The sequence below is a fragment of the Neohortaea acidophila genome (genome assembly GCF_010093505.1).
Source record: "Neohortaea acidophila strain CBS 113389 unplaced genomic scaffold BDY17scaffold_2, whole genome shotgun sequence".
Lineage (NCBI taxonomy): Eukaryota > Fungi > Ascomycota > Dothideomycetes > Mycosphaerellales > Teratosphaeriaceae > Neohortaea > Neohortaea acidophila.
In genome coordinates, this window is record NW_022985511.1 from 2086536 (window position 1) to 2108158 (window position 21623).

Sequence of the window (21623 nt, forward strand, 5' to 3'; positions counted from 1 at the left end):
ATGGAGGAGGGTACAATAGAGAGGTGTAGTCGAGCGGCATGCGCCACAAAGTGTGGCACCTCCGAGCTCCGCAAAGTCGAAACCTTCGACCTCTTTGCGTTCAACCACACCTCTCTGCACGTCGAACAATTTACAGACAGAACAAAATGAAGGCACCATCGCCCCTCTGCCTGCATTCCCTCCGTCTCCTAGCCTTCCCCTGCTCCCGCGAGTCCACCTCATACCTCCAACGAAGATGCTACGCCTCCATCCCCGACAAACCACCACCACCACCCACATCCCACGGGCCTCCAACCCTCCGCAACCCCGCCATCCAACGCCCCCCACCACGCCCCGGCTCCTACCTCCGCAGCAAACGCGACGACGACGAAGAATTCACCCCGCAACCCCTCTCGCGGCCCATAGGGATGCCGCAACCACCCCAACCAGGGGAAAACAGCGGTCTCGACCAACGCACGCTGCGCCAGAAGCGCGACGATTTCGTCGATTACGATAAACACCTTGCCAAGCGCGCGAGCATGAAGCAGCAGATTATCAAGCCTTACTTTCGCGATTGGAGTAATATGCGCTTTCACAAGGGGAAGGTGTTTGTTGCTAATGAGCTGCTGTTTCGTGCGAGGCATGCGTTGTTTTTCCCGAATTTCTTTGGGCGGACGTTAAACAAGGGTGCTGGGGCTGCTTTGGAGACAGCGGGGGATGGGTATGGGGGCCTTGGGAGGGATACGTGTGAGGCGATGGCGGGGAAGGTCAGTGTGGTTAGTGTGGTGTCGAATGCGTGGGCGCAGGGTCAGGTGGATACATTCTGCGGAGCGAAAGAGAATGCGAAGCTGGTGGAGGTGCTCGAGGGGGCGAAGGATGTGGCCCAGAGGGTTGAGATCAATTTGGAGGACAATTTGTTGAAGTGGTGGGTGCTGAGGTTGTTTGGGTTGGCCCGGTTGAGGAGAGAGAGGAGCTTGGAGCAGCAGGGAAGGTACTTCCTTGTGCGGCGGGGAGTGAGCGACGAGATGAAAGAGGGCATCGGCTTGTTGAACGACAAAGGCGGGTATGTGTATCTGGTTGACGGCGAGCACAAGATCCGTTGGGCGGGCAGTGCAATTGCAACCGAGACGGAGAAAGCAAGCATGATCGCGGGCCTCCAACGACTCATCTCAAAAGCGAAGGGCGAGAAGAGTACAAAAGGTCAAAAACCGCGATTGGAAGAGGCCGTGGCCGAGGTGGTTGGAGTCGAGCAAAAGACAGCCGCTGCAGGAGGCGTCTGAATCTGAACAAACACAATGATACCCATCTTATGTAGCCGCTCAAATGCGACACTCCTCCCAGCGCCAACAACACCACGCATGCATCCCAAGAACCCTCCCTCCTCACCAAAACCAAAGCACCAGCAAAAAGCACACGGCAATCAGCGAGCCCAGTATAATCCCGTCCCTCCGCTTCTTACTCCCAATCCTCTGCATCAACCCATTGATCCCCGGAATCTGCGCCGCAGCCCCCGTAATCCGCCGCTGAATACTCCCCAAACTCTCCCTCTGCAGCCCAAAACTCTCATTCACCGCGTACGCCTGGCTCAACACGCTGTCCGCCACGTTATGGCTGCGGTCCAGCCGCCGCCGCTCGTCGAGCATGTACTCCGCCTCCGCGGCTTCGGGGTTCTCGCGCGCGCGGTAGGCGTCGATGTCGTTGCGGACGTTGGACAGGAGATTTGCGCGGTCCCGTGCGGTGGCGATTTGTGCTTTTTGGCGGGCGAGCTCGGTGCGGTGTTGGGTTAGGATTTCGCGGTGGCGGGCGAGGTTGGTGGATTTGAGGGCCGAGGGGGTGGGTTCGGAGTCGAGGGTGCGGGCGAGTTGTTGGAGGAGGGCGGAGCGCTGCGGGGGAAGGTGGGTTGGTGTGAGTTGGAGGGAGAGAGACAGGAGGAGGGGGCTTACCTTTTCGAGGAGCTCGTTTAGTTGTCCTTCTATTCTTTGCTCTTCTTCGCTTGGCTTCGGTTCTATGTCGGTTTTGGAAGCATATTGCGCGTAGGTGTGGAAGAGAGTCTCGGTCTGGCTCGTGTGTCAACAGCACAGTCTGCTAGGTGGTTTGTGGTGGACTCTTGACTAACCTGAGTCTCCTGTGCTCGTGCTTGCTGCCGGAGTTGCGCCCAGCTGGACTGACTGGCTGCCATGCTCAACTCACCACTGGTCTTGAGAGTGGATGTATATCAGAAGAGGTGCAGTCAGGCGAAAAGACTTGAGACCTGCTTGGCATCCTTTGAAGAGGGGTTGAATCACTGTTTCACGCTTCCCGAATCCTTGACGTGGAACTCGAAGGGGAAAGTTGGAGATTTCCGCTTTGGGACAAGATCTGGTCCGTGCACTTCCACCTCCAACCCGAGGGATCGACGTCGTCTCTGCGTCTCGTTCATCATCCACCACACCACACATGCTTCTCCGGCGCGCAGTGGGCGTGCACACTCCGCAATGTAGGAGACTCAGCACCGCACGTGGCCCCCGCTCCGTGCCCGTGCTCCCGAACGCCAACATCGACACCTTCCGGCAACAGGCCTTGGACCGCGCAACACCCGTGCAGCTACTACCCAACACCTTCGCCCACTTACCCGCAATTCAGCATTGGTTCGTCCATCAACCAGGAACAGGAACAGGCGCACTCCTCAACCATGCCTACCTAAGCCGCTACGGCTCCACCATCGTGCCCCTCGAGTTCTCCAACGACGCCAACTTCTCCCGCATGCACCATTCCCTCAGCTTCTTCCTCGAGTGCGTGCACGCTTCCTCTTCCAAAATCGACGTCCGGCCGAATCGCTACTTCAGCGCTTATGTGCCAGGCGCGCGGGCTGTCAAGAAGAGCAGCAAATCTAACGACTTCTTCAGTGCTGCCTCCTCCGCCTTGACCAAACCCACTGCTCGCGTTTATCTGGCGCAGGCACCTATCGCGGATCTACCTCAGGGCTTAAAGGATGATGTACCTACTCCGGATTTGGTGCTGAAAGCTGGTAAAGGCGATGTCTACGATTCGTCCATCTGGCTGGGCGAGGCGCCTACTTACACGCCCTTGCACCGCGATCCCAATCCGAATCTGTTTGTGCAGCTGGCTGGGCGGAAAGTCGTGAGACTATTTCCACCCCATGCGGGCCAGGCCATTTTCGCCAAAGTCCAGGAGCAGATTGGGGGTTCTGCTTCGGAGACCATGCGTGGTGAGGAGATGATGCAGGGGGTGGAGAAGCGGGCTTTGGAGAGTGAAGTTTGGGGAGACGAGGGTACGAGCGAGCTGAGAGATGCTGCTTGGCAGGTTGAGCTGAGTTCTGGGGGTGGCTTGTTTATTCCAAAGGGCTGGTGGCATAGTGTGAAGGGCGTGGGGGATGGAATGATCGGATCGGTAAGGTGACCCTGACCTGTCGGTATTCTCGTTCGGCTAGCTGACTCGATTACAGGTGAATTGGTGGTTTCGATGAAAGGCGATCCACGACGATATTCAACGAACTGAAACAGTCCCGTCACGCTTCGGATTCCGGAGCGCTGGAAGTGGAGTCGCCCTCTGACTTCACTGTGTCACACAGTCCACGCAAGTGCACAACCCAGCGGGCAATTGATGATTGGCAACGTAGACTGAGACTCGCGCTGGCGTGAGCCCATGGTTGACGTGTAAGCAGCGCAGTCAATTACCGCTCCATGAATGCAATGTAAAACGTCACAACAAACAGTAGCATACTTAAAGCTCGTCGCCTACGTTAGACACACAATCTTCCCCCCAGCAGCACTCGCATCCATCAACCGATGCCCCTCCACAATCTCCTCAAGCCTCAACACCCTCCCAATCGGCACCTTCAACTCCCCCCTCTCCACCTGCTCAATCAATTCCTGCAACGGCATCTGCAAAAACTCCTCCACCCACCCCCCATACACCGTAAGCGCGACCGCAACCGGAATATGCTCCATGGGATTCCAACCGTCCACCGTCCAAGTCCCGCCCACAATCCCCGTGATACAGCACACGCCGCCCCTCTTCAGACACTTCATCGAATCCTCCATAGTCTTCACGCCCACCAGTTCCAAACACTTGTCGAAATTTCCTCCGACCTGCTTCGCCAACGCCCCATCGTCCACCAGCACATGCTGCGCTCCAGCCTCCAACATCACGCGCTGCCCTTCAACCTTGCGACTCGTACTCGTGACTTCACACCCGTAATTCCTCGCAATAGCCGCAGCCGCCAAACCCACACTCGACGTCCCCCCTCTTATCAACAGTTTCTCTCCTTTCTGAATCCGCAGCGAAACAAACAGACTGCCCCAAGCAGTCTGCAACATCTCCGGAATCGCACCCAGCACCTCCCACCCCAGCGTCGTGCGCACCTTTCTAACCTGCCTAACAGGCACAACGACGTACTCCGCATATCCCCCGTCGAAATCGCGGCCCATCCCGCCCATACAAGTAAGAACCACGTCTCCCTTCTCAAAGACACCAGATGGACAAGAAACCACTTCACCCGCTGCTTCGATCCCCAGGATGCGAGGGAACTTCACGCTCGGCGAGTGGCCTTGGCGCGTGTACATTTCAGAGCGGTTGAGGCCGAAAGCGCGCACGCGGATGAGCACTTGATCTGGCCGCGGGACTGGGATGGGGACTTCTTCCAATTGGAGGACGGAGGGGTCGCCGGGGACGTGGATGACCGCTGCGCGCATTGTTTCGGCCATGGTGTTTTGTGTGCGGCTTCTGAGTGGAGTGTGTAGAGATGGGTGAAGTGGAATGGAGTGGAGGAAGATTGTGCGATCTCGCTCTACTTTTGGGTTGGCTTTGCTTCTAGAATGGACAAGCAGTTATGTTGATCTGGTGTGTAATCGATCATAGCCCAGGAGCCGCCGGTTTTATAGTATTCCCACCATCGCATCGCCCTGCACAAAAGAGATGATGTCGCGAGGCAGCTCAGCCGTGAAACATTAATAAGCGCCGGAGCCTCGCGTTCGCCTTGGCACTAACTCCGGCGTCTTACAACACAACGTCCGGTGCAAGATCATGAAATGAAGAGGAAACGTGTTCAAGCATGCCCAAAATAAGCAACGCTTATGCAAGCCGTACAATAAGACGTGAAAGACCTAAGGAAACTCTTGCCAAAAATGCGTCATCATCGTTTACGCCGTCGGCCATAACACACCATACCCGCCCCTCCAACCAGCAAAAACCACCTGCCGACCAAAGCTGTACAGATGCAGTCTCGCCCCGTTTCTGTTTGATGCCTGTATCCGTTCTAGCAATTCTTCCGTCGCTCACTTCTAGTCATGATCGAATGAGGTGGTTTGATGTGAGTCGGCCAGGGTCAAACTTTCATTTTGCCCCGGCTCTCTGCCGTCGTAGTAAGCCTGAGATAGCGCGTGCAGGCTGGCACATGTCGAGGAGTCGTAGAATTGATGTCGCGATGAAGGACGAAGCAATGGTTTTATAGAGCGTACGGGTTCAGAGAGCGGATAGTCAAGCACCTGCACAACAAATCAGCAAAACATTCAAACATCAGGGATAATGAGGAATAAACTCACGGCGGACTCTTCGTCAAATCCGTCTTCAACAACACCGGCACGCGCGTCATCTCCTTGACATCTTGGATGTAGTTGCCGCCCTGCTCGCGCAAGGCAAACAAGCCGAGATATTTGTCCTTGTTGCTGATCTTGCTCTCCGGCGCACCAGCGTTCAACAGCTTCGAGTCCGATTTGCTGCGCTGCGGTCCAGTGCCGTTGCGGGCGGGCGACGATGGGCCGGATTGCGTTCCGCGGTCGCCGTTGAGTGCAACGCCCGTTTCCGAAGCGTTGTCATCGTCATCGTCGAAGAGGGCATCAACGTCGTTGGTGTCGATCGAGCCAGTGTTCATCGACTTGCTCTCAGAACCTTGGTTGGCACGTGAGAAGCCGCTGTTAGCCGCACCGCGTCTTCCCTTTTGCGCAGCGGCACGCTCATCCTCCGGCACGAACATGGAAGACGGCACACCCTTCTCCCAGTACAGCTCGAGCAGCCTCTTGTTCTTGTCGAATTCGGCCTTCTTGAGCGGCAGCTGATCGCAATGGACGCGCTTCTCGAAACCATATTCCGGGATGAGCACGTCGAAAGCCGATTCGTACACGCAGACCACAATACCAATGGAGATGAGGTCACCGCCTTGCTGTTCCGACAGGCGAGACATGCGGCGGCAGGACTCGATGTGCACGCTTTGCTCTTGCGCAGCGTGGGCCGAGTCCTTCTTCGTGTTGCTGCTTTCGGCCGTCTTTGCGAGCGATTCAATGTCCTCGTTGAACTCTGCAATGTTGCCAGACAACACGGCTTCCAGCTGGCGGTGGACGACAATGTCGGCGTACCGACGGCTGGGGTTGGTGAAGTGCGTGTACAGCGGCAGATTCAAAGCGTAATGGCTGAAAAAGTTGTCGGTCGCCTTCGCCGGGATGACGTACTTCGCACGCCCCATGGATTTGATGACCAGAGTCTCCATGCCCTTGCGGATATCGTCGTCTTCAATGCGGAAGAGGCTGTTCTGCAGGGCCGCGGAGGAGGAAATGTCCATCTCGTAGCCAATGTTGTTCATCCTTTCGGCAAAGGTGGCCAGGCGGCGAGGGTTTGGACTTGCCTGCTTCCTCAAGAAAGCTCGGTCGGGCATGGCTTCGAAGATCTTCTCCGCCACGACGACATTGGTCTTGTTGGACAGCTCCTCGATCATCTCGTGCGCCGGGCTGGAGTCGAAAATGTTGTGCTCCACAGGGACATTCTCATCATCGAGCTGATACATGAGACGCAATGGTGGGATGTCGGCGACCGTATCGCCACCATATCTCGCCTGGCGGAACTTGTTGGTGATGGAGTAGAGGGTGAGGATCTGCTCCGCACGCTCCTCGCCCACTTCGGCCGATGCGGAAGAAGTGCCGTTGATAACAGCATCGACCTCATCGTACGTCAACTTCCCGGAGCTCTTGATGATGCCCTTGCCGATCCAGGTCTCGTCGTCAATGACGCGACCAGAAGCGGCATTGACCTTGAAGATAACAGAGATGGTGTAGCGCTCCTCACCCGGGTTGAGGCAGCAGACATCTTGCGACAGCCTGGGCGGCAGCATGTTGACGGTCCTATTCATCAGATACACCGCAGTGCCTCGCTTCTTCGCCTCGCGGTCCACGAGGCTGTTCGCCTTGACAAAGTGCGCCACATCAGCGACGTGCACGCCAATCTCAACTTGGCCATCCCCGAGATCGCGGAAGTGGAGGGCATCGTCGAGTTCCTTGGAGCCGTTGGGGTCGATGGTAAATGTCTTTTCGTCGCGGAAGTCTCGGCGAACTTGAAGAGCAGCCTCTCCATCATTCGCAACGGACCATTCCTCGTACCCGACATTCTTGATCACAGCGTCGGAGAAGTCGTCGGGGCCGAAGTTGTTGTCGCGGAGCAGTGCATCGGTTTCCACCTTAAGGTCGCCGGCATCGCCCAGCTGCTCCACCAGCGTGCCAAAGGGATGCAGCGAAGTGATGGGCCAACGCTTGATACACGCGACAAAGATCTTGTTCGCATAATCCTGATGACGCTCGACAAAGTCCTTTGGTGCCTGTTCCGTGGGAATGGCGATGAGTGGGACTCGCTTGTCCGTCGGCTTGAACCACACAATCTTGGGGCGTTCTTGCTGGCGGTCCTGTTGGCGGCCGGCATTACCGCTGCCCTCGCGAGCTTGACGTTCGGCTTCTTGCTTCTCCTTGGTCGCTTGGCTGCTTGGGCGAAGCAGGCCGAGGGTACCGGAGAACATCTGGCCAGCAACGCGTTCGATGACCGCAACAATGTGACCGGCGTAGAGAGGCTTCTGCTCGTCGTTGATCTCATCCTCCTCCATGAGCAGCAAGCTCTGCCCTTCGACTTCGACGTCATCGTTCTTCTTTTGTGTGGGTCGCTGCTTCAAGCTGCCACGTCGGCGGAGGCCGCCTTCTTGAGCAGCGGATGCACTTTCGGGTGCGGTGGTGGCGTCGTTGACAGCAGTGACACTGCCTCCGCGTGCGTCCCCGATGTCCTTGCGCTTCTTCTTCTCCTCCTTCTCACGCTTCTGGCCCCATACCTCATCAACGTCTAGCAGCTCGACCGCGACAAGGTCTCCCTCGAGAGCACGATTGCGATCCTTGCTGCCGCAAATGAAGATGTCGGCATCGAGATCGGTGGTAGTAACGTAGGCGTCGCTGCGGTTCTTCTTGTTGACGCGGAGCACACCAGCGACAAGCTGGCCATCAGCGAGCAAGGCGGGAAGGGTGGCCTGGGGAAGGTATGGAGTGAAAAGGGTCTTGCGCTGCTGCTGTTGCTGCTGCATGCCCATGGGTGCGTTGTGTTGGCCTGTGAGCTGGGCAAGGCTTGGAGGCTGCAAGCCCGCAGATTGATAGGCCTGGAGCTGCGCCAGTTGCAGTGCATTGAGTTGCTGCCCACCGTAGATGTTGGGCTGCTGCATGAGGATCTGCCCTTGGGGGAGCTGCATCAACTGCGGCTGCTGGAACTGTGGAAAGCCCTGGATGGAGCTGATTGACTGCGAGCTCATGGAACCACGGTTGCGGTGACCAGACTGGAAAGACGGGGCCGCGGCAGCTTGATTAAGCTGGAAGCTGCCCATGTTCTGAGCTTGGGGGTCGTTGGTCTGATTGTTGTTCTGTGGTTGACGCCAGTTGCCCTCGAAGTTACGAGACTGCGTACGTCCATGACCAGAACTGCCGCGACGGTTGAGGTCGGAGGTGTTAGCTCCTCCGTCGGCCGTGGCTTGAGGTGGGGGAAATTGGAAACCAGCAGGCCCACCACGAGTGCTGGTGCCCATGCCGCGGCCGTTTCCAACTGCCATGCTTTGGCTCCGTCCATGGCCCCGACCCGACAGTCCACCACGGGCTCCAGTGCCGGTGGTTTGAGCGGTGTCGGCCTGGGTCTGACCTGGGCTGGTGGAAGCATTGGTGGTGGACGAAGAAGCCCCGCCAGCGCTCGGAATGGGGAACTGAAAGCCACTAGTCTTTCTCTTCGCCTCTGCAAGCTCTGCGGCCTTCTTGGCTTCGGGCAATGCAAGGGAGTGTCTGCGAGCATGTCCACCTCCTGCTGCACCACCACCACGGCCACCAGCGCCGCCGCGTGGGGCATTGTTCTCATTTCTGTTCTGACCCTGCGCAGTGAAGTCATTGAAGCCCGAGGTGCCGGCGGAAGGGGCTGGTGGGGGACCCATGCTCATGTTGGGTAGGGCGGATTGGTTGCGGCGATGTGCTTGACCCATGCCGCCCATACCACCCGTCATGGGAATGCCCATGGGCTGTTGGGGCATCTGCTGGGGAAAGTGATATTGATTGGGATTGGGAGAGATGTTGAGGTTCTGCATTTGACCTTGCAGTTGTTGGTACTGGGTGGGGAGTTGCTGTTGCTGGGGGATCATGCCCATGTTGACGTATTGTTGGTGGGTGGCAGCAATCTGCTGCTGTTGCTGCTGGAGCATTTCAATCTGTTGGGCGAGTGCAAGTTGCTCCACTGGAAGGGAAGGGGGAGTCAGCTTGAGATGTTATCGGGTGCCGGGGAGAGGGGACGACGAAGGACGTACTCATCAACGGCGTCATCTCTGACGGGCTGCGACGGTGGGCAATGTGTAGACGACGCCCGTTCGGGCCTTGTGCGGAGCCATTTTGCTGGGGAGCGTTGGGATCCATCACGGCGGGGTATGGGTGTGCTGAAGCTGTTCGTGCGTATCGTACAATTGGCTGGACGGGCGAGAGTTCGCCGAGAGCGTGTGCCACGCAAGTGCTGACGACGAAGTCGTGCAGAGGGGATGGTGGGGGTGGTGTATGATGTGATAGTCGGATGACGACGTGTCCAGGATCAAAGCCGGGGTGCTTGAACTTTTTCTAGTGTGTAGCCAAGTGAGGAAGTCGAGTGCAGTCGCCGTGAGATCTCACGAAATTGCAAGGGACAGGGAGTGTGGGAGAAGCGGAAGTTCGGTGATGGAGGGAGTGGTGGTGTCAAAGAGAGACGGCGGAGAGATGGGTGATGATGTGGTGGTGGTGTGGGAGGTAGGGATCGAGTCAGCCGGGGCAGGCAGGTGGAGTCGGGCTTGCGTCAGGAGCGATAGGACGGGTAGTTGGAGCCTGTTACAAGAGACGGTGAGCGGATGGCAAGGAGGGCACGATGGAGTGCCAATGTGGAGAAGGAAGGTGGGGATGAAAAGGTGGATGGGTGGTGATGCAGGAAGGAAGGAAGGCAGGAGAGAGTAGAGGGAGGTCGAAGGGTTGAGAGCCGTGCCCCGAGTGTGCGTGCTGTGCTGCTGCGAATATTAGAGTTTACGTCTTCTCCTACCCTTACGTAGCTGCGGAAGGATCGAACGGACCTTTTCTCGTGATTCCCCTTGGCTGTCCCGCACGGCTTGCGGAGAAAAAGCTCCACGACCGCCAATCAGCGCGGGCGGCTGTCGCTCCACAGCAACGTACAACGGTGTGGATGGTATGAAGCATGCACCTCGCAGTTTACATCATTAACTGTGTGCATCCGTCTGCTTGGAAGGCCTCAACTAATGCAACAGCCTCTCCCTTGGCAGCCTGGTTGCCCACTGCATCGTGTTTTGCACCGGCGTGTACGCCATGTCCCCAGTCGCCACACGACCCCTGCCGCCAGCCGCGCCCCTCGGCGGGCCGAAGCGTCAAGCCTGAGGCATCCGTGAATTCGCTCTAGCCTCATACACAACCACGTTCCTCACACTTTTAAGTGCTCGTCACCTTCACCTTCTCGTCTGCACCACACCCCCGACAGACATGACGACAAAATGCCTTTTCTGACTTGTTTCAACACAGAAGCACTCTTACTGCTCTCCATGGCGCGCTCGCAACATCCCACGTTACTGTCATCGGAATAATTGCTGTCGACTCGCCCTCCATCTCCTTTCCTTAGCGAGGAACCTCACCCTTCGTCACAGTCTAGGCCTACCAACTCGTTCCGCCAGCAGCAACAGCATCCATCATGTCTTCTCCCTTTCGAAGATCCGATCACTCTCCGTCGAGTCAACGTTCCACGCCCTCGCGTCCGTATACAAACGGCGTGCGCCGTGCAAATGGCTATCATCGCTCCTACCACGACACCACCCCGGTCTCGAGCCCTTCGCGACAACTGCTCGAGGAATTCAACCGCATGCTCATCAACGACGAGCGCGCCTTCAGACAGTCTCTCGACGAGCAAACCGCTGCGCAGCAAAAACTGCATCTCGAAGCTCTCGACCGCGCGTTGGCCAAACATGAAGAAGTCAGGGAAAGTGCGGAGCGGACGAGGGAAAGAGTGGAGCTGGAGCTCGAGAAGGAGAGGAGGAGACAAATAGAAGAGGAGCACCGGGCGGTGGAGAAGGCGAGGCGCGACCTGGAAGAGCAGAGAATTGCGCAGGAGAGAAGGCGGCTGGAGGAGCTAAAGGCACAGGAAGAGGAAAAGAAGAAGGCCGAGGAGCTCAAGAGGGAGCAGGATGCTATGCGTGAGAGACAAGAGAAGGCGAAACAGGAACAAGACGAGACGAAGCGACGCGCCGAACTTCGTCAAAAGGAGGAGGAACTGAAGAAGGCACAGCAACCGAAGCCGCTTCCGAATGGTACTACACCCGCAAGTGTACCAGCAGCGTCTTCCCCTGCTCCTCCTCCTCCAAGTACAGCGGTACCACTGACAAGTCAGCCAGCTCCGGTAGCTAAACCAACGCCGCCAGCTCCACAGCCCGCAGCCGCCTCCGCCCAGGCAGCGCAGCCGGATTCGAATTTACCTGACGGGCTCGTGAGCAGCATGCAAGAACGCGAGGCCATTCATCGACAATATCTGGACCTTCACAAACGCCTCAAACAGATGCGCGAACAGGTCACCGAACAAGCAAAGCAGGTACCGGGCCTCAAAAATCAACTATCCGACTGGCGACGAGCCATCAAGAAATGCTGCGGCCAGCTCAGCAAGGGCGATACGGCAGAAGTCAAGGCGGGTAACAAGCGTTCCATGGTGGAGATTGTGCAGCACCTAGATGCCGCTGCCAACATTTCCGAGCCCAGCATCGACGTGACTCAGTATCTTGTCGAAAATAAGCAGCCTCCAGGCGCCAACAAGCAGGGGCCTGCGTGTCTCCTCTTCCTTCTCAACCACTTTGCCAAAAACGTCGTCAAGCAGTTCATCTCCGAGAGCGCAGTCGACGCCAAATCTGCCGATCCCATTGGTGTCCTCGCCGTCACCGTCTTCGCACGACCCCAATACCTCTTCAACGGCCAAAGCCTCATCGATCTCCTCTGGGCCAAGTATCACGTCCACTGTCCCATCTTGTTTGGCATCTACGGCTCCGAAAAGACCAAGGGCGGACGACTGCGACTCGGCTGGAAATTCGATGCGGATGCCGGTGCTTTCGTCTCGGAGCAAGAGCACTACGACCGCATGTCGGGTCTAGGCGTGGGCTTCGCCTCCATCACGCTCCGCGACTTCAGCAAAAGCAAAAACGCCAACCCCGCGCCCAACAGAATCTACTGGCAGTCCTTCGCCCGCATCCTCAACACCCCCGCCAACGAAACTCAAGCCACGCATTTCGTTATCCTCAAAGCTATGATCGACCAGTACGTCCCTCGCATTATCGGCACTTTCGGCGGCGCGGGCATCGCCCTTCTCCGCCGCGCATTGATCGATTTCCCCAATGCAAAGGGCCCGCAGGATGACAAGGGGAGGAAGCTGCCGGCCGTGACGGCCGTGCAGGCCATGCCGACGGTGCTGCAGCGCGACTTGTCCCTCTCGTTGTAGGCCAACGAGGCGGAAATGCAGTGCGCTGCAGCCGCTGTCGCTGCTGGCAATTCCTTCACGGCCGCGCCATCGGCACAGAAACATGGACACCCGCAAGCGACGACATCGGGCTTTAGTCCGCTCGCGAGATCGACGATGACGTCGAATGCAAATGCTCGTAATACTAGCAATTTGAATGGCTTTATGGCTCAGATGGGTGGCGACGGTGGCGTCTCGAGGAACAAGGCTTCGTTGTCGGCGTCGATACACGCTGCTCCTGGAAGTCATGCACATGCTCCTCGGCCGGCGGGGAACACTTTCGGTGCACTTTCCGCCCCAGCAGCTATGCGGACGGAGAATACAAGGCCTTCAACGGGGTCACGCGGTGGAGGGAATTCAGCCGGCTCGAATTCAACCGATGCAAATCACGGACATCGACGCGCGGGGATATCGCCGGGATTGCTGAGGACGACTGGGCTGGGTGATGCGTGGTATCGGTGAAATACAAAGCGATAGTTGAGGAGGCAGTCTTCCTTAGGCTGCGCGCATTGGGCCTGGATATGTGGTTTCTCACCGGATGGGAATGCGTGCGAGGAACTAGATTACATCACAATCGACGCTGCCCACTTTCGCAGTCTTGTCCTATCAAGTCCCAATTTCTTTGTGCGCTTTCGATAGTGGGTTGGCAATGGCCTGCTATCGTGGACGATGATTCCATCTCAAGTAAATGACTCACAGGTTAATGTTACATTGAACTCCGCTGCAACTCCGCGGCTGAGGGCGTGGAAGTGGAAGGTAAAAAGGTTCAACGACACCTCACCCGTGAATAAGCAGCAGCCTTACGCCCTTGAAACTACACATCTCGCCCTTGGAACTACACGCCTCCCAATCGCAAAATCCATAAATCCCCGCATCGCCCGACTACAAAATAAACATAGACCGCGATAAGAAATTCCTTATTCCTCTCCATCTCCCCACCCCATCACAAACCAAACCACGATGCCCCTCCAACTCCTCCCCCTAGCAGAATCCGACATCCCGCGCTTCGCCATCATCGACGAAGCAGCAATGGCCAACTGGCCCTACGCCGAAGCCATCATAGGCAAAGGCGACGCGCGCATCGCCCTCGTCGCCAAATGGCTGCGCGAAGGCTGGGGCAAAAACCCCGCCGAGCACTACATGAAAGTCGTCGACACGGAGACGGGGGAGATGATTGCCGCGTGCATGTACGAGTTGCATCCCGAGCCGAAAGCCAAGCAGGAGGAACTGTCGTCGCAGCGTCACGCGCCGGGGGAGGAGGGCCCGGCGAGTAGTGTGTGGGAGGCTTCGGGGCGGTTGGGGAGGGAGTTTGATGCGGAGTTTGTTGGGGATAAGCCTTATTCTCGTGCGTGCTTTGCTTGCTCTCTTGGTTTTTTTTCTTTTGTGCGCGATGGAACTGACTTATTACCAACACTAGAACTCAACGTCCTCGTCACCGACCCGAAACACCAACGCCGAGGCGCGGGGAGTCTGCTGGTCGCGCACGTCTGCAAAGAAGCAGATGAGAGGAACCTCCTGTGCAGACTGACGGCTTCGCAAGCCGGGTTGGCGGCGTATCTCAAGCATGGCTTCGAGGTGAAGAAGATTGTGCCGTTGGACTTGCGGCCGTATGGGTTTGATTCTATTGAGGACAGGCGGTTCATGCTTCGGCCGGCGAAGGATGCGGCGGCTTAAGTGCGGATGTACGTAGAAGTACTTGGTAGCTAGTCATGTTCACGGGTAACACGAGACGCGTGCATCTGGGGTAGTACTGCGAGACCGCCTTCACGCTCTCAATGCTTTTGCAGCACCCCTCTCACAGTCCCGTCCACTTCCACATTCCCTTTCACCATCATCTCCTGAATCCCCTCGCCGCCCTCCCCGTCCAACCACTTCTCCAGCAGCGCATTAGACTCCACAGGCTTGATGCTCGCGTCCGCCGTACCAACAGTGACATGCGCCACCCGATTCGTGACGTTCCACTGCTCCCCACCCTCCAGGGCATTCAATCGCACGACAAAAGCCATGACTCGATTGTCCCATACCACCCGCTCCAGCCGCACCCCGCAGGCTCCAAGCTTCGGCTCCGGATCGACGTCGGTAGCTTTGCTTTTATGTAAATCCGTCAACTGGGCCCACTGATTCGCGTGCTCGGTCGCGCCAGTCCGATGGATCAGAGTGACGTGAAAGGCTCCTTGAATCCGACGCTGGTGCTTCAACGTATTGTACATCTTCGCCTGCTCTGGGGTGCTGTCGCGGAAGAGGGCTTCAAGGATGGCATTGATGCGTGGGGCGGGGACCTGCACGGCGAAGTACTCGAGCTTCTTCTCCTTGGGTTTTGCAGTCCCGTTCGGCGCACCGTTCGCTCCTCGAGAACCCTGCTGGCCCCGACGATCATCTCTCCCCTTGATCTCGTGCTTGATATCGACGGTGTACTCATTCGTGGCAGCGGCGATGGCAGCATCCATGTCGTCGGCGGTAGGCATTTCCTGCCCGTCGAAGAGCTTCGGGTACTCCACGTACAACCTGCTGATGGCAGTTTCGAGGTTCTCGCGAGAGCTGACGCACGGGTCGAGATCGATCACCAAATCGAAGCCGTCATCCGGTTGGGCGTCTTGGTTCACAGGCTCAAAGCGGTACAGGAAGCCTTCCATGATCCCAACCACTTCTTCCGAGCCTTTGGTGCCGGCCTGAATGGTTTGATGGTTGTCACCGCGCCCCAGCACTCTCTCGCGAGTCACTTCCCGTATCCTGTCGTAGTTTCGTCGGTCATGCACGTAGTGAAGACACACAAAGTGAGCGTTGGTGATGACTTTGGAGACGTCCTCGAGGAGCTGCTTCCGCTCTCGTTTTTGGTGATTGTTTCGATCTGCAATCATGGCGGAGTGATTGCTCAGGGCGTTGACGCAGGCGGTGGCGAATGCTTGCGGCTTGCCCTTCTTCACCGTGATATTGTCATTCTGAACATGCCCCCAATTGAACAGATTGCTGAGCGCCAGGGCGACAGTGGTCTTCCCACAGCCAATGGTGGCGACTGTGGCAAGTAAAACATCCCTCGTCACCGCCTCATCCTCACCATCTTGCTCTTCTTGCCGAATGATATCCGCTCCATTGAGACCACGAGAAGCGAGAAAGTCGTCGCGCATCTTTATGATGCCGTGGTTGGCGAGATACGCTTTGGCGAGCTGCGGGTTTGCATGTAGTTGTTTGCGTGCGAACAGGATGTAGTCTTCGGTGATTTTCTTGTGTTTCCTGTACTTTGGCTGTTTGCCGGAGATGACGGCTTTGGTGCACTCTCGCCATTGGCGGTACATCAAGTAGGGCTCCTCGAACTTGTACTTGAAGAACCAGTCGTGCCATTGTCCGGTGTTTGCCTTGGACTGGCAGCGAATGACGAAGCCTTCGGTGTCTCGACCGTCGTACGCTCCTGTGTCTGCGATGCCCTCCAAGAATGTCTTCACATCCTCGATGGTGTCTTTGATGATGAACGTGGTGGTCCTGAAGCCCCATTCCTGGGCGAATTGATTGACGAGGTCATGCGGGTAGGTGACAAAGTCGGGAAGGTTGAGGTTGATGCCGTGTAAGTAGAGTCCGGCGGATTCGGGAGTGTAGGCGAGCACATGCTCCTCGAAGTCATCATCACACAGTTCGGCGACTGCAGTAGCGTTCATGTCTCGTAATATCTTTGCGAGATCCTGCCTGGTCTTGCCAATGCGCTCCAGCTGTCGATCGATCCACTGCTCTCCAGCTTTGGCATGGCTGACATCAGAGTCCTGTCGATCGCCGGTGGAATGTTTGCTGCAGACGATGAGGGTGCCGTCCTTGAGACCTGCGAGGAAGATGATGCATCCATTCTCCTTCACACTGAGTTCGTACGGGCCTCGAGTGTTGTTCTCCACATTCCGCCATTCCGTCTCGCGCACTTCTTCATGATTGAAAAACTTGTCGTACCCTCGGACAGCAATCTCCCGCTGACCACGTTCATTGGTTGTAGTGAATAGGCCTCTCGCATAGGTGGGTAGATTGGCCTTCTTGTAGTCCCAGTCCATCATTTTCCAGGAATCGACGGTCAACTGGGAGCCTTGGACGTCGAAGGTCGACTTTTTGCAAGAGAAGCCGCCGCGGCCTTTGCCTTTGCCGGAATTCCTGTTGTTTTCGAGGCCTTTCACCATCTGCGCGACCTCCTCCTGGTCCTGTGCGCGGTAAGGCGGAGCCATGGTGAGAAGCGACTTTGAGCGTGTGAGTAAAGGATGAGGTTGTAACGGATCCAGTCAAGCTAGCAAGGGCAAACACCGTTATAAAGGGTTGGTTGGACGAATTCCAGGCGATGCGTCTTTCATCGGTGACCGGAAAACGCAAGCTCGGCGAATGAGTGGCGAAGAGTCATAACAGCACGGACAGCCTGGATTTGCGGTGTTTGTGTCACCGTCGCCACTGACTCACAGTACAATCACAACTGCCTGCGCCTTGAACTTGTTGGGAGTGGGAAGGAATGCATTCAAAGGTGCAGATATGTGGAAAGAGGTTTTGCAGAACAGGCGGCAGCCACGACTTTTGTCTTTCGTCTTGGCAGCCTCAGGTTGGGAAGGCTGACGGCGAACATCATCCAGTCCAACGATTTGCGCGTTTTAATCAGATCAAGGTGTGCATGCAATAGCTAGAAAATCATGAAGAAGGGGCGGTACGCATGACAGTCCGCGCGATTATCCCTCCCAGTTCGGAAAACACCCATCCCTTATCAGTACATATGTAGCTTCATTCACCATTTGCGTCGCGCTCAATGCCAGAGCACTTGCCCAACACTTTCGCCTCAGCACCAACGCTAGTCATCAGTTATGACCTCCCAAAGTCTCCATGGACCCATGATAACGCCAGAACGAGCATGCAATGTCCCTCAAAACCACGAGCCCGCCCCACCCTTCATCTTCCCGCCTTGCCTCGCCATTCTCGCAATACGATCCTTGTCCTTCCAGTACTCCTTCTCCTGACCCCACACATCCACCCAGTACTGCACATCCGCCCACACTCCCTCCGGCCCGCGCGTGTAAAGCCACAACCCCAGCATGACAAGTCCTCCCCAGAACACCACCCTTCTCGCCAGGCGCAGCCAGAAAAGCACCGTTTGCCACAGCAGATCGAGGAGTTTGAGCGAGATGAAGAGGATGACTAGCAGCAGGGCGATGGTGGCGATGTCGGGTTTGTGCGTGATTTTGTCGATGAGGGGGTAGATGTAAGATTGGGCGGTGGTGACGATTGAGTAGAATTGGCGAAGGTAGGGCGTGTAGGTTTGCAGGGCGGCATGGTTGCCTAGCAGCTGTGCTGCCCAGTCTTTGATGGCAGTAGTCAGTGGATGGGATGGGAGGGAGTTGCCTGTTAGTCTGTCTTCTATCGTACCTTGTATATCCTCCATGTTGTTTGTTGAGAGGAAGTTGAGAGATGGCAGAGGTCGCGAAGGCTCAGCTCATGGTCTATCAGACACCTCTGATTGATCGTGTAAGATGTGAAGGTGATGGCTGGAGGAAGGTGAGAGTGAGGTGAATGATGAACCAAACAAACAGACCAAACGCAACACGCGACAGGTGTTCGCGAGGAAGCCCCGCAAACCGACAACACCGACCCCCGCGCCCCACTTCCCGTCCGGACCGTCCCCACATCCTCTACCGTACTGTATACTTCACCTTCACACCAGGTCTTTCGTTCTGTTGGACACTCGTCCATGAGCCTGGCCCAGAGGATGAAAGATGATTCAGCACCGGTGTGACAAATTTCCGCGCCGAAGTCTCCTCGATCTCAACGGAGACCCATCGAGTAGCGCCAGCTCCGGCGCCCATGGCGTGATGGCGAGATCTAGTCCCCAATGGAACTCCTCGCCTGTGCCCTGAGTTGAATCCGGAAGCGGTCGATAGCACATATCGTCGGGCTACTGCATGCTACCTGTACGTGGCAAGTCTTTTTCCTTAACTGGTGTTCGCTGACGAGTGCAAATACTGGCATGTGTCTCCCACTCCAGCTTGCTGCATTAGCTCTGCAGGCTGCCGCTCGTTTTGCAGACATCAGCCCATCAACTTACATTAGCAGCTCCCCCCACCCAGCTTCGCGGCACCTCTCTACGTGCACTACCTTGATATCGCCTAGTGGGTGGCTCTTAACAGCTGCTTGCGGAAGCCCTAGGTACAAAGTCCTAAGTGTCTCGTATTCGCCTCTGCACGTCTCGTCACATGCATCCTAGACAATCTCGTGCAGAAGGCAATGTTACTGGTCACTGTCGCCCTCGACACACTTGTCTTGTTTATCCTGCTCTCGTCCTTTCGAGCTTTTCCGTTTTTCCAACAACGGTAAGAGCTACAATTCAATTGCGAATCAGACATCTCCTCTCTTGACATCGCTACTGCTTCCTACGGCCCTCATCATGGCAGTCCCTATCAATTCGAACGACTATGACATGACCAAAGCAAAACCTCTCACTGCAAGTGATGCCGCACAAACACACTTCGTTCTGATGCAGTGCTCCCGCCCGTTGAATGCCGATGACGATAAACAGCTACTCGCCAAGAAGATCCATATCGAGGCATACCTGGACGAAGAAACGTATACATGCTACTTTGAACAGGCCGACCTGGTTCTGGAGGCGGCTAAGCTGACGTTCGTTAAAATCATTACGGCCTTCCCTACCGCGCTCAAAATACGAGCGGAGCTTCTGGGAGACCTCCAGGCAAATCCTCCGGCATCCGCGGCTCAAAATAAAAGTACGTTCTTCTTTCTCCCATGACCATTGCTTATCTCTATCGGAGTCCGCTAAGAAGAATGGTGCCACACAGCGACACGCAGAGTGGTCATCACTCTTCACAGTGAAGATCCAACGCCGTACGCGGACGTCAAGCGAAAAGTCCTAGCGGTGGGTAACGCCAAAATGGTTTCCGAACCCCCCGACAATTTTGTCATCGAAATCGAACAAGGAGCCCTGTCCGCACTCACCGCCATCGACAGCATCGTTTCAATCGGTGATGAGCGGCTGCCGGAGACCGGGGTCGAGTGGTCACGTAGCATTCTCTACGGCAATTTGCCTCCTCGTGGCAGTCCGATGCTTGGGGTGGTCAGTGTTGCTCCAAACATCATATGGCCCGAGGGCCTGGATGGAACTGGCCAAGTCATTACCGTCGCTGACACGGGCATTGATCCTGACCATCCAGCCTTCACTGGACGCCTAGCTTGCAAAACGAGCGTAGGTAGCATGTCGGGTGGCGATGACTTTGGTCACGGTACCCACGTCGCCGGATGTGCACTAGGCAACGGGACCACGAGAGACGGATGCTTCGTTCGAGGGATCGCCCACAATGCCCAACTTGCCTCCATTCAATTGCTCATCAACACAGCGGAGTCGGAGCTACCTGGCCGCGCACGTTTTGTTCCCACTTCTCCGAAGACTCTGATAGACCTCACTTTGCACATCCCCAGGCCTCCGCCTTATTCGCCCCTGGGCTCGTACGTGCACAACTGGTCTTTCTACCAGTCGCTGGGCGGCTACGATGAGACAGCCAAACGGCTAGACCTGTGTCTGGAGAACTATCCGGACGTTACGATATGCATATGCGCAGGCAATAATGGTAAAGAGGCGGAAAAGTGGCTAATCAGCGGAAGTCCCGCCGCCAAGAATGCCATCACAGTGGGAGGATGCGACACCAGTTCGAAAGGGTACAGAGCTGGCGGAAAGACGATACCAAATCTTGCGGACTTCAGCAGCCGAGGGAAAGAGAAGCCTGGTGCGCTCAAACCCGACGTTGTCGCGCCCGCTGTGGAAATTCTCTCAGCAGCTCCCAAGAATGCTGAGTTCCAGGAAGCAGCAGTAGCTAAACAGCTGAACTATCTGCCAGACAATCGCTATTGGTATGCGCCTGGTACCAGTTTTGCCGCTTCCGATGGTCGCCGGCTGCGTCGCCATCCTTCGACAAGCGTTCTTCAAGCATCACGCGACTTATCAAGACCCAGCAATAGCAGAAAAAAGCCCAGCTGGCATCGATCGCTTCCTATGGCCACGATCAGATCTCTTCAAGGCTCTTCTGATCAACAGCACCATCGATCTCCAAGGCGCACAATATCAAGGCGATCGGATCAGTGCGGCCCCGAACGCGTATCAGGGCCATGGTCTCGTCCAGCTCCCTGCTGCCCTCCGACCGCTCTTACCACCTGCTGCCAATGCTCCTGCTGCCAATGCTCCCGCCGGCTTCGCAAACGGCGTCGTACTAGATATCGGCCCGGCGAACCGGGCCTCCCGCCCCGCGATTGGCCACGCAGGTATCGCCGTACCCAACGACGGCCACACGTATCGACTCGCGGCGACGATTGCGTGGATCGACCCAGCGGAAACCACGCTTCAAAATAGTCTGCAGCTCGTTGTGTGCCGCACGTTAGCTGGGAAAGACACAGAGCAGACGTACAAATCCAAATACACCAATGTGATCAAGGCGATCATACCGGCTGTGCCGGCTGGGGCCGCTTTGCGCTTCCTCGTGGAGGGCGTGCGGTTGACAAAGAAACCGCAATGGTTTTCGCTGGTGTACACCTTGACACGGAATCCGTGAGATGGAGGGTTTCTCGGGAACCAGCGGGCATCAATGACTTGACGCTGCACTCGAGGGGGTTTGGCTGGGAGTTTGGTGAAGACAGCAAGTCAGATTGGTACATGGAATGAACACAGTATTTTCACCTTCTCCAAACAATGGTCTCCAATGAATAGCCCACCCAGTTGCTGCATTTCTTGTGTATCACTGTGCAGAAGCTGAGTTCAAACAACGTCGGAAGTAGTAAGAAGGGTGAAGTGAGGCTGCGGGCGGATCACATGCATTTCGGCTCCACTTTTAACTTTTGAGCTTACTCATCAC

The 21623-nt window shown here is 56.5% G+C and overlaps 12 protein-coding genes across 12 annotated transcripts; 7 read left to right on the forward strand and 5 right to left on the reverse strand.

Annotated features, from left to right (window-relative positions):
* Window positions 1-98: 98 nt before the first annotated feature.
* On the forward strand, window positions 99-1277 carry BDY17DRAFT_292317 (ATP10 protein-domain-containing protein). The gene has a single exon (XM_033732799.1). The coding sequence runs from the start codon at window positions 147-149 to the stop codon at window positions 1257-1259; it is 1113 nt and encodes a 370-aa protein (XP_033593467.1). The 5' UTR covers window positions 99-146; the 3' UTR covers window positions 1260-1277.
* On the reverse strand, window positions 1278-2354 carry BDY17DRAFT_292319 (uncharacterized protein). The gene is made up of 3 exons (XM_033732800.1): window positions 2096-2354; window positions 1923-2036; window positions 1278-1862 (listed from the first exon to the last, which is right to left on the reverse strand). The coding sequence occupies exons 1-3, from the start codon at window positions 2156-2158 to the stop codon at window positions 1362-1364; spliced, it is 678 nt and encodes a 225-aa protein (XP_033593468.1). The 5' UTR covers window positions 2159-2354; the 3' UTR covers window positions 1278-1361.
* A 45-nt stretch (window positions 2355-2399) lies between these two features.
* On the forward strand, window positions 2400-3700 carry BDY17DRAFT_292321 (uncharacterized protein). Its single transcript, XM_033732801.1, has 3 exons — window positions 2400-2750; window positions 2865-3369; window positions 3425-3700. The coding sequence occupies exons 1-3, from the start codon at window positions 2416-2418 to the stop codon at window positions 3443-3445; spliced, it is 861 nt and encodes a 286-aa protein (XP_033593469.1). The 5' UTR covers window positions 2400-2415; the 3' UTR covers window positions 3446-3700.
* A 16-nt stretch (window positions 3701-3716) lies between these two features.
* Window positions 3717-4685, reverse strand: BDY17DRAFT_308253 (alcohol dehydrogenase zinc-binding domain protein; the record flags this gene model as incomplete). The annotated part of the gene is made up of 1 exon (XM_033735187.1): window positions 3717-4685. One exon carries the CDS (start codon window positions 4683-4685, stop codon window positions 3717-3719), a length of 969 nt encoding a protein of 322 aa, XP_033593470.1.
* Window positions 4686-4915: 230 nt separating this feature from the next.
* Window positions 4916-5759, forward strand: BDY17DRAFT_88916 (uncharacterized protein). The gene is made up of 2 exons (XM_033738805.1): window positions 4916-5461; window positions 5616-5759. Exon 1 carries the CDS (start codon window positions 5033-5035, stop codon window positions 5429-5431), a length of 399 nt encoding a protein of 132 aa, XP_033593471.1. The 5' UTR covers window positions 4916-5032; the 3' UTR covers window positions 5432-5461; window positions 5616-5759.
* BDY17DRAFT_321655 (uncharacterized protein) lies at window positions 5426-9662 on the reverse strand (the record flags this gene model as incomplete). The annotated part of the gene is made up of 3 exons (XM_033736663.1): window positions 5426-5465; window positions 5523-9486; window positions 9557-9662. The coding sequence occupies 3 exons, from the start codon at window positions 9660-9662 to the stop codon at window positions 5426-5428; spliced, it is 4110 nt and encodes a 1369-aa protein (XP_033593472.1).
* A 754-nt stretch (window positions 9663-10416) lies between these two features.
* On the forward strand, window positions 10417-10720 carry BDY17DRAFT_292324 (uncharacterized protein). Its single transcript, XM_033732802.1, has one exon. It carries the CDS (start codon window positions 10459-10461, stop codon window positions 10675-10677), a length of 219 nt encoding a protein of 72 aa, XP_033593473.1. The 5' UTR covers window positions 10417-10458; the 3' UTR covers window positions 10678-10720.
* A 136-nt stretch (window positions 10721-10856) lies between these two features.
* Window positions 10857-12835, forward strand: BDY17DRAFT_88992 (GLE1-like protein-domain-containing protein). Its single transcript, XM_033738806.1, has one exon. The coding sequence runs from the start codon at window positions 10963-10965 to the stop codon at window positions 12745-12747; it is 1785 nt and encodes a 594-aa protein (XP_033593474.1). The 5' UTR covers window positions 10857-10962; the 3' UTR covers window positions 12748-12835.
* Window positions 12836-13725: 890 nt separating this feature from the next.
* On the forward strand, window positions 13726-14439 carry BDY17DRAFT_321657 (uncharacterized protein; the record flags this gene model as incomplete). The annotated part of the gene is made up of 2 exons (XM_033736664.1): window positions 13726-14110; window positions 14183-14439. 2 exons carry the CDS (start codon window positions 13726-13728, stop codon window positions 14437-14439), a joined length of 642 nt encoding a protein of 213 aa, XP_033593475.1.
* A 98-nt stretch (window positions 14440-14537) lies between these two features.
* Window positions 14538-16916, reverse strand: BDY17DRAFT_315487 (RNA ligase-domain-containing protein; the record flags this gene model as incomplete). Its single annotated transcript, XM_033735913.1, has 1 exon — window positions 14538-16916. One exon carries the CDS (start codon window positions 16914-16916, stop codon window positions 14538-14540), a length of 2379 nt encoding a protein of 792 aa, XP_033593476.1.
* A 309-nt stretch (window positions 16917-17225) lies between these two features.
* On the reverse strand, window positions 17226-18302 carry BDY17DRAFT_292329 (uncharacterized protein). The gene is made up of 2 exons (XM_033732803.1): window positions 18139-18302; window positions 17226-18072 (listed from the first exon to the last, which is right to left on the reverse strand). Exons 1-2 carry the CDS (start codon window positions 18152-18154, stop codon window positions 17639-17641), a joined length of 450 nt encoding a protein of 149 aa, XP_033593477.1. The 5' UTR covers window positions 18155-18302; the 3' UTR covers window positions 17226-17638.
* An 851-nt stretch (window positions 18303-19153) lies between these two features.
* On the forward strand, window positions 19154-21323 carry BDY17DRAFT_308258 (peptidase S8/S53 domain-containing protein; the record flags this gene model as incomplete). The annotated part of the gene is made up of 3 exons (XM_033735188.1): window positions 19154-19490; window positions 19563-20587; window positions 20616-21323. The coding sequence occupies 3 exons, from the start codon at window positions 19154-19156 to the stop codon at window positions 21321-21323; spliced, it is 2070 nt and encodes a 689-aa protein (XP_033593478.1).
* Window positions 21324-21623: the final 300 nt, after the last annotated feature.